The sequence below is a fragment of the Rhinatrema bivittatum genome, chromosome 1 (genome assembly GCF_901001135.1).
Source record: "Rhinatrema bivittatum chromosome 1, aRhiBiv1.1, whole genome shotgun sequence".
Lineage (NCBI taxonomy): Eukaryota > Metazoa > Chordata > Amphibia > Gymnophiona > Rhinatrematidae > Rhinatrema > Rhinatrema bivittatum.
In genome coordinates, this window is record NC_042615.1 from 222,191,438 (window position 1) to 222,206,348 (window position 14,911).

The 14,911-nt window shown below is 41.5% G+C and overlaps 1 protein-coding gene across 1 annotated transcript in view; it reads right to left on the bottom strand.

The window, feature by feature from the left end:
* Nucleotides 1-14,911, bottom strand: part of HTT (huntingtin) — a 797,032-nt gene that overhangs the window by 358,941 nt on the left and 423,180 nt on the right. Inside the window, exons 31-35 of the mRNA XM_029606726.1 lie at nt 13,710-13,933; nt 12,542-12,620; nt 9,358-9,519; nt 5,278-5,333; nt 4,964-5,112 (exon numbers count right to left, since the gene is read on the bottom strand). Of these exons, the coding sequence (XP_029462586.1) occupies nt 4,964-5,112; nt 5,278-5,333; nt 9,358-9,519; nt 12,542-12,620; nt 13,710-13,933 (670 nt within the window). The remainder of the gene's footprint in view (nt 1-4,963; nt 5,113-5,277; nt 5,334-9,357; nt 9,520-12,541; nt 12,621-13,709; nt 13,934-14,911) is intronic.

Genomic DNA, 14,911 nt, shown 5'->3' on the forward strand with positions numbered 1-14,911 from the left:
ACAGACAAGAAGATATATGTAGCTCGGCATTCTAAGATTTTTATAGTGTTACAGGGCAATTGGGTTTGCCATATTCAAAGCTAGTTTTTTTTATTTTACTTTTTCTTTTGTGATCCTGCTTTGAAATTTTGTATAGTTCCTTAATTAAGCTCTGGAATTTGTTGCCAGAGGATGTGGTTAAGGCAATTACTGTAGCTGGATTTTAAAAAGGTTTGGATAAGGTCCTGGAGGAGAAGTCCATAAACTATTAATCAATAGGGAATAGCCACTGCCTGTTGCCAGCATTAACAGCATGGGATCTATTTAATATTTGGTTACTTGTGACTTCGATTTGCCACTGTTGGAGACAGGATACTGGGCTTGATGGACCCTTGGTTTGTCCCAGTATGGTATATCTTATCTTCTTTTGTTAATATACTGCTTTGACATAGAATGAAGGAAAATTGATCATGTGATCCTTTCCAAGCATGGTAAAGCAGTAAACAGTATAGACATTACAAAATGATGCAAGACACTTTAGATATTACTGGACACCAAAAACATTTGAAAGCCTTCTGTTTTAGGTACAGTACAAAAGTACTACATTTCAGCACTCAACAAATATTTGACAAATGAGAATACAGACATTCAAGTATTAAAAAAAAACCAAACAAAAAAAAAAATACCTATCCAAAGTATATAATGGAAGCTGAGAGTGAGACCACACTCTTGCAACAGTTATACCAGCCTGGAGCTGGAACAAATATATTTGGACTGAAGGGCTGCTAGAAATAAATAAAAGGCATATATGGGTATAAATCAACGGTTGCGGGAATGTCTGTAGATGGGAGTGAAGGGTGTAAATCAGGGATGGCGAACTCCAGTCCTCGAGTGCTGCAAACAGGCCAAGTTTTCAGGATATCCACAATGAGCATGCATGAGAAAGATTTGCATCCAATGGAGGCAGTGCATGCAGATCTTTCTCATGCATATTCATAGTGGATATCCTGAAAACCTGGCCTGTTTGCGGCCCTCGAGGACTGGAGTTCGCCATCCCTGGTGTAAATGAAGCATTTATGGTGACTATTACTTCTCCAGTATCTCTCAAACATGTTTATCTGGGCCATGCTGAATGTTTGTGTGAGTGTGAATATCTAGTGCTGAAACAGCTGCTGTATGTAGGATTTTTCCTCAAATGTTTGTCCTCTGCAAGCTAAAAATGTGTAGATCCTAAAACTGAAAAGACTAGTACCAAATGAAATAAATGAATGGATTACAGCCTGGTGGCAGGGATCATCATTAAGTGTCCAAGCCTTGCTTTCCACTGGAGTCAGATGCCGTCCCAAAGAATTCAGCCAGGCTGACACCCAGCTCCTAGGCATCACCCCTCGACTTGTATATTAAGTGGCTATCAGAAGTTACCTGCCCTAGCTGGTGAGCTTGGGCCTTGGCTGCTGGGCCTTCCATTGCCCCTTCCCACTAAATGTTACCTCAGAACCCCCAATCTCAAGGATGGCTTTTTCAGGGTTACTGGGGGTCATGAGTGATTCCTCAGAACCCCTCACAGTACCAAGCCCACCAAATGGTCAGTCTTAGTTCAGGCCCACAGGTTGTACCCAATGTTGCTGCCCCTGTCCAGTGTGAGGAAGCATATCTGGGTACATCATCAGCTCTGCAACCATCAGAGTCAGCAGCAGGCCCGATGAAAACTTCGGATACGGCGCAAGGGACTCCAGAAGGGAACAATGAACCACTCCCTTCACTGAGGAAGAGTCTGTTACATCCTCCACACACAATGAGGTGTGAACATAAAAACCCAAAAAGGAAACACAGGTGCAGGAGGCATTCCTCCTGTTCCAGGTTCTCCAGCGGATCTAGCTATACGGCATCACTTATCTAATTTTAATGGTGCTGTGATATGGCTCCTGCCCCCAGTATCTGGCTTTGACTTAGACCTATATTCTGACGCTTCTGGGGGAATTGACTTTGATTTGTTCTGCCAAGGCACCTGATGCACAGCAACATGTCTGAATAGACTTGGTCCAGTGTCACTTCAGATATTACCTTCCTTGAACTTTTCCCAATTGGGTGCCCTTCACAATTGGAAGGATCCCTTGGCTAATAAGAGGGTAGTATTTTGTTGCAGCTACCTCACTGTGGTTGGGATCATCAAGCACATGTCTGCTGGCCAAACTGGCATGAACCACACTTCTTGGATGTTCCTATCTGCCTGGCTTGAACTGCACATTGAAGTATTAAGTGAGTGGAGATAGAGCCATGCCGCCATTCTGCTTTGCCAAATAGTCCACTAAGGCTTTGCAGCCCCTTCCATACACCTGCTAAGTGGATGGTGCAACGGATCTGCACAGCAGTTGGTGTGCATCTTTGCTCCAATGGCCCAGAGGTGCATTGGTATTGGGGGTCCCTGTCTCCTTGACATCCAGTGCAAGTCTCCTGAATTCTTCCCACATGTGACAAGAAATACAATCAGATCTTGTTGTGCAATCCTGGGATGTTTCTAGCATACAACCAAATTCAGTTCTATGCACTTCAAAATCGAATTAATGAGAATGATTTTGAAGTGGCTGAACTGAATTTGGTGCTATGGTCCTATCCCCACTCACTTAATACTTCAGTATGTAGTTCAAGCCAGGCAGATTGGAAGATCTAGAAATGCCAACTTGGCCAGCCTTGCCTTTTTTGCAAAAGCCCAAATTTGTCCTAACCCTACTTCGGCTTTTCAGTAAAATGCATAATGGCCAGCTGGACAAAGTCAAGAATCTGTTAATTGTAGACCAATCCTGCATGAATATTTGCTTAAACTATGGCACATTTTGTCAGCAGTAGCCACAGACCCCAATGAACTAGTTCTGTTTCACACAGCTTTTATTATCATTTTCTTGCTGCCCTCAGAGTGAGTGAGGTGATATTGGCGGCTAGCAGCTAGGTTGATAAATACAGCCTTCTAGCCTCCACCGCGTTGCTTATTGATAGTAAACTGCTCTTTAGAATCAGGAGGTCCAAAAGAGACATAGCAAGGGAAAGGTGAGATGGTTGCCTTAGAGAAGGTCTTAGAGCTAGTCACATGCCCAGCAATGAATGTTATGCGATACATCTCAGTTAGGCCATCTGGCGGTGTCCAGTTTTTGACACATGCCAATTTGCTTCTTTTAAAGCACATTTCAGTTCAGTGCAATTTTGAAGCCATCCCTTAATGCAGCTGTTCTATAGGTGGAGCAATCTGAAACCCACTCCTTCAGAATTGGTGCCACTTCCAGCATCATACAGGGTACTGACAGCTAGTATTCCACAGTCTGTCTTATGTCAGATAGACAAACGGTAGCCCAGGTCAGGATATTTCTTAACTGTTTCTGCTCATTTTTCAGGGCTCTGCAGGCAGCAACAGAAGGTTTGGATTGAGCAACATTTATCTGTGTTTTAGGCTAAGCACTGTGCAAGAACTGGTAGGATGGTTTGTTTGATTTGCTACTGGAATAGCATGCTTGTTTTTGGGGACCTCTACTTTGTTTACAAATTACCTTTAGAAGGTCGTCTTATATGCTGGGGGGGATGGGGGGGGAGGGTTTAGGGTGCTGTGATACAAGCCAGGCATTAGTACTAGTGCTACCGAATTTCTCTGCAGCATTTGACACTGTATCTCAATTAATAGAAGACAGTCTAAGCAGAAAGGTCCTAATTTGGTTCAATTATTTTCTAACAAACTGACAACACATCTGCAACTTGGATAATAGACTGTGGGTTCCTCCAAAGCTCCATACTGTCACCAATACTGTTCAATATATACCTCAAACCTCTGGCACAGCTCAGCCATAGTTTTGACATAAAAGCCTATGTCTATGCAGATGATGTCCAGCCCATACTACCAATGGACCCAGACTCATCTATAGTTATTAATAAGCTAAGCATGTGCCTTAGAGCTATCCAAGAATGAACAAACTCCATCTAAATCCCAAAAGAATGGAAATTCTTTCAGTACAAAACAGAAAACTTCTGGACCTGAAAATCCCATTCGGAACCTATGAGCTCCCATTAAAGCACAAGTCAAAAGTCTCAGAGTCATACTGGACTTGGAACTATCATGATTCCACAACTACAAAATTTGAGAAGACTGCCTGCTCATCAAGACAACAAACCTATTCACAGTAGTTCATGCCATGGGAACCACATAGCTGGATTACTGCAAAGACTGAACAAGGGTCTAACAAATGAAGCTTTTCACAAACTCCAGATAATACAAAACTCAGCTGATAGAAGGATGCTAAAAGCATGGCCACATCACACCTGACCTACAAAAACCATGCTGGTCACCAATACCCTACAGAACAAAATTCAAAATGTTGTCATTGATGTTCAAAGTTCTAAGCGCTGATGGACCTATCTACTTGACTGAAACAATATGTACACAACATCCAAACTACTAAGATCCTCTATCAATTCTGTTGACAAAAGAAATCAAAAGAGCACACATCTGCAATTAATCCTTCTGAAAAGCATTCCTGCCCAATAGAATTCTATCCCAGAAAAGCTCAGAGAAATACATGACTACCCCCATTTCAGGATGCATTTAAAGGCCTGGCTCTTCTGTTAGGCTTTTCATGCCAAACCCAAAACAAAAAGATGCTAAATGACACTACCTAGCATTGCCTGAAACCCCTTAAATACATTGCTAAAAACAAACATTTTTGCTGCAGTATTTATTTTTGTGATAGGCATTAGTATTTTCTAGTAGTGTTATATAAGGTTTAGTCTGAAAGTGCAAATTTTGACTGTAAAGTGAAATGCAATTTTGATTTTAAATTTCATGTTTGACATGTAAAGCTGCTATTGACCTTTGCTCATATGCTGCTATTCTAATGTACTGTAAACTGCTCTAGGTGAATTTCATATTCAACAAGGAGAGTAATAAATCCAAATATATTTCAAATATGAAATGAATACACAATACAAAAAAAAGGATAATTACCATGTGTAACAGCTTTCCTGCCACTTGCCATGATGCCATCACAGAGCTGGATTATTTTAGGTATTCCAATAATCTGCTTAGAGTGGTAACGCTCATAGGACAACAATACCAAGAAGAAAAAAACATTAGGAATAATTGCCTCAGATTCCCTGCAAAAAGAAACCCAAAATGTCCACATATTTGCAATGTCTTTGGAAGAATATTTGCAGCTCAAATAAAGACTTGTATTATGTAAAGCTACATTAGATGTCCTTGAAATCTGCTAAGGACTCTGAATTCTGTTCATCACAGTGAAAAGGAATTAAATGTTTTACCTGAACTGTCCCACTTCAATGTATTCAAACTGCTTTAGTACAAATCCAATGAACACCTACACAAAAGAAATATGAGCATTAGAGAAAGCATATATTGTATTGTTGCCAAGCCTGGCAGGTTAACCGGGCAATTTTCTTGTTTAGTCTTGACAGAAAACATTAATTATTCAGATTTATGTAAAATTCTGGACTTTGCACATTTGAGTCTATTCTACACTAAAACTAGCAATTAATCTTCCAATAATTGAACAAATGGATTATAATATCCATAGTATGTTAAAGCTATCTGAGCTTCGATTTCCTAAAAATACTGTTCCACAAATGTAACCATTTGGAAAGTCTGAGATACCCTTCTTATAGGTGTTGGAATGGGGTAGGCCATAAGGTCCATGGCTCAACTAAAATCTGACCCTTCCTGCAGAATTAATGTGGAAGATACAAGGCCAGCTCAGATATGCAGCAGAATAAAAAGTTTTGGGATAGGTGGCGATGTCCTTTCGTGCATTTAAAACTGGTTAAAAGACAGGAAACAGAGAGTAGGATTAAATGCTCAATTTTCTCAGTGAAAAATGGTAAACAGTTTAGTGCCTCTGGGATCTGTACTTGGACCAGTGCTTTTCAATACATTTATAAATGATCTGGAAAGGAATTAGACTAGTGAGGTAATCAAAGTTGCAGATGAAGCAAAATTATTCAGAGTAGTTAAATCACAAGTAGATTGTGAAAAATTGCAAGAGGACCTTACAAGTCTGGAAGATTGGGCATCTCAAAAAAGATATAGTTGCGATGGAGAAGGTACAGAGAAGGGCAACCAAAATGTCAAAGGGGATGGAACAGCTCCCCTATGAGGAAAGAATAAAGAGGTTAGGACTTTTCAGCTTGGAGAAGAGACGGCCGAGAGAGGATATGATAGAGGTGTTTAAAATCAGGAGAGGTCTAGAACGGGTAGATGTGAATCTGTTATTTACTATTTCGGATCATAGAAGGACTGGGTGCACTCCATGAAGTTAGCATGGGGCACATTTAAAACTAATTGGAGAAAATTCTTTTTCACTCAATGCACAATTAAGCTCTGGAATTTGCTGCCAGAGGATGTGGTTAGTGCAGTTAGTGTAGCTGGGTTTAAAAAAGGTTTGGATAAGTTCTTGGAAGAGAAGTCTATTAACTGCTATTAATCAAGTTGACTTAGAAAATAGCCACTGCTATTAATTGCATCAGTAGCATGGGATCTACTTAGTGTTTGGGTATTTGCCAGGTACTTGCAGCCTGGATTGGCCACTGTTGGAAACAGGATGCTGGGCTTGATGGACCCTTGGTCTGACCCAGTATGGCATGTTCTTATGTTCTTATGTTTGATGGCAGGAGATGTAAAGCAGCGGTGTGTCAGCCACATCCTCCAATTCGGCAGTTCTGGTCCCAACTGCTCCTTTAAACCACTTGGGATGCTGCACAGCCATACAGTTACAAATAGCAGACTGGTTAGGCAACCAAAGAGGATGTGGCACGAGGCACCACCTCCTCCTGCCACTGATCATCAATGATGGGAGATCCTGCGGGGGAGACGGGAAAGGAAAAGCACAAGAACAGGATAGGTTTAGGAGAAAGAAAAGGGGTGGGGTTGGGGCACAGGGAATGCAGTGGGCAAGAGGGGGCTGTGTGGGGGTGAGAGAGAGGTGCAGGGGGTAGGGTGTGTGAGGGGCAGAGCTTTGTTGGCTGGGCTCCCCCCAAATCAATAAAGCATTGCATTGCATTGCCTTGGCCCTTCTGGTCACGGACTGGAAAGGAATTTTTTATTTTTATTTATTTATTTTTTACTGGTTTCTTCTGCTAGAAGGGTTTGCATCTATATAGCATATTATTCACCTCCTAGCCCTCATAGTAACCTAAACCCACCCCCCTCATCTCATACTCCCCCTTCCACCACCTCATCCTAAAAGGAAACATTTACTCTTGGGGGAATTCTATGTCATTGTACAATTCAGAATTCTTGCACAATTTCTTGCCCCACAGAATTTAACATTTTTGCACAAAATTTGGCCTACATGAAAAGCTTCCTAGAACACAAATTATTTATCCAGAGGGAGCAATAGCTTGAAGAGCATAAGCTTGCATGGCTTGTCAAAAGTAGCATCAACGCACAATGGCCTGTGAGAAGAGCAGACCAAAAGTGTGTTGGCCCGTGCAGACTGGTGGGAGCAGTGGCCTAAAGTTTGTCAGGCTACTTCAAAGCAGTGGGCTGAAACAGAAGTGGGCCATATGGGCTGGTGAGAACAGTGGCCTGAAGTGCTTCAGACTGCTAGAACAAAGCAGCAGAGCCAGTGCCTGTTAGAGCGCTGACCTGCACAATTTGGTACAAGAGAGAGAGAAATGGAGGTTGAGTGAGACTGTTCAGACTATGGCCAGTGTTAGGGGGATGGAGGATCATGTCTCTCTCCTTCCTCCCCATCCCCCCATCACAAGTTTGTCTACCCCCTCCACCCCACTCCGAAGGCTTCACATGGTAGCATTCACAGAGTATGGAGACTGGTATGCGCTCACAGTACTTATGGTGCTTCGCCTCCTATCTCTCCAGCCCAAGTTTCCAGTACAAACAGAAAGCCTATGGCAGGAGTGTGGCTGAGCAAAGTGCAAGCATGAACCAGTTCACTTTCTCCGTGCTCTGTCAGCAAGTGTTGCCACACATGATTGAAGAGCTAGGGATGTCAATATTGTTGGTCAGACAGCAGAGTTGCTTACCTTATGAGCTGTTCTCTGAGGACAGCAAGATATTAGACCTCACACATGGGTGACATCATCCCCTCAGTCTTATATCATAGAATTCAGAAGAATAGTAAAATGATGAAAAATTTCACATTGGAAACCCAACTCTGTTCGGCATTGAAAACAAGCAGGAGACATTGCAGTCCCGAGTTGGCTTGTATTGCATATTTAATGGGGATAATTTTGTTCCTGGTAGAAGATTGAAAAGATAGGCTCCTGATGAAGCTTCACAGCGAAACTTCGGCCGTTGTTGAGCCTTTTTGGAGTTCCATTTTGTAGTTTGACTATGTTTTGAAACACTAATATACATCTGCACAGTGAGCTCAGACTATGCTTTGAAATACTAATATACATCTGCACAGTAAGCCCATTGTTATAAAAACTTTAATATATCTATTGGACAATTTGGAGCTAATACTGTCCTTCATATATTTGGTGACAAACTCTTTTCTAGTAAGATACCGCTAAAAAAAGATACCGCAAATGACTGAGAAGACCGAGCGATCTCACCCAATGCAGGAGTTATGCTGCTTGGCTTGCTGATGCGGTTTATACAATTATACACACCTGTATGTAGTATAACAAAAGCAATAAATTTGTTTTTCAAAAAACATTTTTCTTACAAAGACAAAATATGATTCAGATCTGAATTAGCTTACATGTGAGCATTGTTTTTTTCCTATTGATCCCCTTTTTTGTGATATTTTGGGGGGATTTTTTTGCTCTTTTTTGGACACACCACAGCGCCAATAGATTTATGCATCATGAATGCTTTGAGAACCATACGTTACCAGCATCATAACTGGGCAGTCTGTTTTCAGCTAACAAACCAGACACTACCTATGAAAGACTTTTGAAATAAAGCACATTATAAAATGTGCTTCTTTCAGGGCCAAACTATCTTGCATGTAGTGACCCACGGTTTCTGAAATATATAGACATCTTATTTTATAACCTAAAAAAAAAATGATAGATAACGAGCATGCTTTTAAAGTTGGAATGTGACTTTCTAATATTCAGTATATGCATTTTAGGGAAAAAGACTTAAGTTTGCTACAGTCTGTGTCTTAAGGTAAGTATTAATATAAAAGCTTAACCTTGTAGATGGAGAAGAGAGATTTAAGTTCACAATTTCCTGCTGTCTTGAAAAGTAATAACTTCTAGGCATGTCTGTATATTTATCAAACAAACCCTTAAGCATGGAAGATGCAATCAGATATCAGTTACATGATTATGCCTGGATAAGCGTAATAGTTCTCTTATCTAGGATCTAATTTGGCAAGTCTAAGGAAACAAACAGAAAAGGGACAATAAACCAACCTGTTCAGAATCCAAGAGACAGTAGTTAACACGCAGTTGAACCAGCTGCGCAAGCAAGTCTAAAACTTGTCTTTGTAGCTGCACAGATGTGGTGGTGGTATATTGCTTTAAGGCTTTTATAACAAGAGGTTCAAACAAACGAATGTGATTGTGAATGGCATTCTGAAATAAAAGAAATTGCAATTTCAACTTCTAACAATTTTAAAGCTCAAATGCCACTTTAAATACAATGAAGTCCTCTTGAATGCAAAACTTTGGAAAGTGGTCACACATGTAGGAAATGTTTAATTATTTAAGTTATTTAAGACAAACATGGCTAGATTCATACTGAAAGGGCTGGCACAAATTTTCTAGAAATTCTTCACAACAGATGAGGGCTTCCACAATCCCCAATGATGAACCAGCATAGAAAAAAAAGGGGTAAAAATCAAAGAATCTTTCAAACAGCACTACACAAACAGTGTGAAAGGAAGGTACCAAAAAACAAATGAGGTATCAAGACACTTGGGGTTCCACTATTCCAAGCTATGCCCTTAAATATCTATCATTTACCCCTATATTTGAAAGTGCGCACTTTTTTTTTTTTTATATATATTTTTAAGCAGCAGGAAAGTCACAAAATATGGGGCAAGCGTCAAAATCCAAATAAAAATTGTGAAGCAAACAATTCAAACATCAAAGGAATAATCTCTAAAAAGTTCCACGTACTTCTGTGACCCTGTCGACAGGAAGCCAAAATGCAACAGAAATGAGATTTTATAAAAGTGCCAACCCTATGTAGCTGCGGTGACAGGAAGTGTTCCTAGGACGGTGTTGGGAGGGGCTTGCAAGTACACATGTATTTTACCTTGAAAAAGTACCCTCACAAACGGGCCGATACAGCACAGTTAACCCGCCATTGGACGCGAATTTTCCCTTACCCCTTATTCAGTAAGGGGCCGAAAACGTGCGTCCAACCCGCCGAACCCAATAGGGCCCTCAACATGCAAATGCATGTTGAGGGCCCTATTAGGTATTCCCACGCGATTCAGAAAATCCAAAGGTAGGCACTAATTTCTTTGGGCACCGGGAAAGTGCACAGAAAAGCAGTAAAAACTGCTTTTTTGTGCACCCTCCGACTTAATATCATGGCGATATTAAGTCGGAGGTCCCAAAGGGTAAAAAAAAGTAAAAAAAAAATTTTTTTTTTAAATGTGAAGTCGGACCGCGGCTGTCGGGTCGAAAACTGGACGCTCAATTTTGCCGGCGTCCGGTTTCTGAGCCTGTGGCTGTCAGCGGGCTCGAGAACTGACACCGGCAAAATTGAGCATCAGCTGTCAAACCCGCTGACAGCCGCTGCTCCGGGCCAAAAGGAGGCGCTAGGGACGCGCTAATGTCCCTAGCGCCTCCTTTTGCCTGTTTCTACTGCCGGGCCTCATTTAAATACAGAATTGTGCACACAGGCGAGTGGCCTGTTCGCCCGCTCTCCCGCGGACTTTACTGAATCGGCCTGAAAGTTGTGAGGATACTTTTCATTTAACAATTTTCAAAGGAAACGTTTTCCCTTTTAAAACTGTTTCAAAGTCTTGTGGGTTAAAAGTACCCATGGACCTTGTGCTTCTGAGGGCACTTTGAAAATGACCCTCTAGAAAGTCATCTTGGGTGCAAGTCTACTCACAAATATTCAGCCCTAAAAGATACTGCTATACACTCTCAGGAGCATTTTTGGTCTTTTCACTCTTTTTTTTTTCCCTTTGCTTTCTGGGTTGCATAAGCCTGCTTACTGTCCAAGGGCAGAAGTCTAATCTTTGAGACTGAATGCCTCAGTGCCACTCATGAGCCAGCTACACTTGCCCTTGCAGTTACAGTCACTGTCCTCACTGCTTTAAAAAGCTGTATGGTTCATCAGCCACTTAGGGGCCAATGCAATAAAGTCGCCTAGAAAGCGGGTGCTGAACAGTCAGCGCCCGCTCTCTTAGCACGCGCATGGCGCCCGAAAGGGGAGCGCCATGCAATATTTAAATTAGGGGGTTGCGTTAGCAAGGATGCGCTAGGGTCCTTGCTAACGCGAACCCAAACGGTTTTCGTGACTGCCGTACGCCGGTCACGAAAACCGACACCGATAAACCCGCCGTTGGTTTTAGTCGCTTCTGCAGGACGGGCATCACGTGCTGGATATGGGGCATCAAACCAGCTGGAGCAGCCTCCTGCATCAGAAATCAGCCGGTATGTGTGATTTCATTTCAGAGCCCTGCTTTGGCTGGCATAGCCGCTTACCTTTATTCTGTCAGCCTAGGAAGCTGGGTAAGAATAAAACGCAAATCCTCAAGACCTGTGCAGACTAACTGTATTTAAATGTAAACTTTAATAGAAAAGGAAAAAAAAAAAGTACAGCAGGAAAAGTGTGGGAAGCAGATAAACCCGGCGTCTGTTTTCGGCATCGGTTTTTGTGACCGGCATACGGCAGTCACGAAAACCGAAGCCGATACACCTGGCACTGGTTTTCGTGACTAGTTCGCTGAAAACCAACGCTGAGTTTATCAGCGTCTGTTTTCGGGGCTGTCCGCCGCTAAGGAAAACTGACGCCATTAAACTTGGCGTCGGTTTTTGTGATGGGCCCGATCGTCAATTTTTTTTTCTTTTATTTCTTTTATTCTTTTTTTGATGCGCACATCTATTAATGCCTGTTCCCGGCAGGCGTTAATAGATGACAGTTAAATGTGCATCAGAGACGCACATTTTTCTTTTTGCATCGGGAGTGAATGCCTAATAGCCTCATTCACATGCATTTGCATGCGAAGAGCGCTATTGCATTCACTCCGCATTAGACGCGCGTTGAATAGGCGCTAATCCCCTTATTGCATTAGGGGATTGGTTAGCGCCTATTCTACCCACGTCCAACTGCACGTTAACAGTGCGCTACGCTCAGGGCACCATATTGCATCGGCCCCTTAGAGTGCAGACCATTTGAGACAGGGAAACTCCTTACCTACTGTACCTTCATGACTAATGAGAATCGTCTGTATTCCTAACACCACATAAAAATAAAACATATGTATTCATATTTCAACTAAAATCTCAAAACACTAATAACTATCAGGGATAAGCTCTGAAATAATGCTCAATCCTTTCCTGAAATGAAATTCCATGCAAATATTTGGCATTATATAAAAATTTGTGTTACAGAGAAATAACTTTTAAATACCTTGTCAGCACGCTGTTTTGTAACACTTGTAAGGCTAGATTTCAGTTGTGAAGAAACCTTCTGCAGTACATCAAACCACCTGATAAAACAATCATAATACGGTAGAAAAACAGATTAAAGCTGCATTCCATCTTTCATATGTATTTTCATACACACACACACACATATATATATTATATATACACACATGCAAACAGATATACCGAGACACAAAACTAATTCACAGACTAAATTAGGAAATAGCAAAGCCTACAAATGCTGGAATAAAGTGAAGCTGCTTAACTATAGTACGTGTTCTTTGAAGACAGCAATTCACCAACCACAAATGTGGGTCACATGAATGAACAGGGTACTCAATGCATGGATTTTTCCAAAGTTTTCTGGAAGAGATTCTGCAATGGCCCTGTGGTATCCCCCAGTTATATAAATTAGCTTTGATCGATGGAAGAACTCCAAAAGGGATTTTACCCTGAAAATAATTTTCAGTTACCCTGAAAATCAGACCTGCTTGTGGACCTAGAGTACAGGAGATGAGAACACCTGCTATAGTCAAGGAGAAAATGCTGCAGAAAATGCCTATTTGATCAGGAAGATTAACATGTTTGGTCTATCTCAGCATGTACCCAACACCTCTGTGAGAGATATCAATCTGCTATGATAGCACGAACAGGACAAAAGTCCTTCATTTCTGTTTCACTGTGCAAACCCCTAGGAGCAAAGTATTTATTAGCCATTAAAGTAGTATGTTGGATACCTCAGATGACATTTCATTACAGTGAGTATGTATATGGATTTTTCTAAATTTGAATTAACCATGTTCTTCATCCCCTGCATTTCAACTTAACTTTTCGTATACTTCACCCTGCTCTGTGACTGACTCAACAACTGTACCATGCAAAGTAGTCACAAATAAACACATGGTGGCCAGTTCTTCCCAAATGGAAACACCACCAAATTTTGTCTAGAAATGAATTTTCAAAATCAACAGCTGCACTTTTATTTACCCAGGAATAAACCTCTTCTTCTCCATAGTCATCCAAAATTTAAGAGAGATTCCTCTCTTCTCAGACCAGGAACCATTACAGTCACCATCTAATTAAAACTGCACAAAACATTCTTTGCAAATTCAATATTAACACACAAATAAAACCAGATTGTTGAACGTTACCCAGAAGCATCCTGTTCCTGCTCTGCCTGCACCATGTTTCTCAGACTGGCATCAGCCAGGGCTTGCGTAAAGTGCGTGTAAGGTGCCATGAAGCAGTAATGGTAAAGACCAGGCCTCAGATTAGAAGAGCCTAAACGCTGGGCTTTGCCTTGAGATTTATTGGGGTTTGAGGATGATCCATCAAATTGTGATGATAAATTTGTCCCAAAGAGAGTCTTCAGCAACTAAGGAGAAAATATATATGAAACTCAGTACACAGAACAGCAATATTAATAAAACAAAACAAAATAGATGGATAACCAAAACAAAACTGTTCACTGATCATTGACAATATAAAAAGCAGGACATCATAAGTAAAAATTAATGGAAATGCAATTTAAATGGACCCTTATTTGTGGACTGGCATGGTAATTAGCAATTTAAATGATTTTAGGGTGGCCCGGTGGTATGTGGTGCACGCTGCCATGTGGAGGATCTGGGTTCAATTCCCAAGTCGAGCTTCTGCTCCCGGGCCAGCTGAGGCTGCAAAGGTAGAGTTCACAGCCCCTGGTAACCATCACACTATAACAAATACCTAGAAGTTGGATTCTGAGTTCCAGAGGGAGCTTTGCTCTGTGATCCCTGCCAAGAAGATTTTTGCTGCAATGATTAGATTAAGTTGGGAGGGGAATATAAAAATTAAGGAAAATCAAACCACATACTTAGTGCCTAGCATCAGAGCTTTCCTGTAACAAATATTCTGACCAACCTGTTACTTTTTCTTTTTGTTCCTCCTCCAACACTCCCACCTTCTCTATTGTGATACTCTCCTCCTTTCATCCCATGTCCTCCTTTTGTGTTATTTCTCCTAATCCACAGTGCTTCTCCAACATTTGAAGGTTTTTGATTGGTTAGGTTAGGTGTAACAGATCTGTCTCACCTCCTGCCTTGTGTGAAGTTGGGCTGAGCACATTAGCTGCTGCGGTCTGCATTTCTGGCACTTGGCATCATGACAAATTTGTACAAAGGGCCAAGACATAGACAGTCTGTTAAAGGAAAATTGGTTCTTACCTGCTAATTTTGTTCCTGTAGTATCACAGATCAGTCCAGACTCCTGGGTTTTGCCTCCCTGCCAGCAGATGGAGGCAATTTCACTGTCACTGTACATAACCCAGTGTGCCACCTGCAGTCCCTCAGTATTGACCTGTACCCAAGTCAAGATG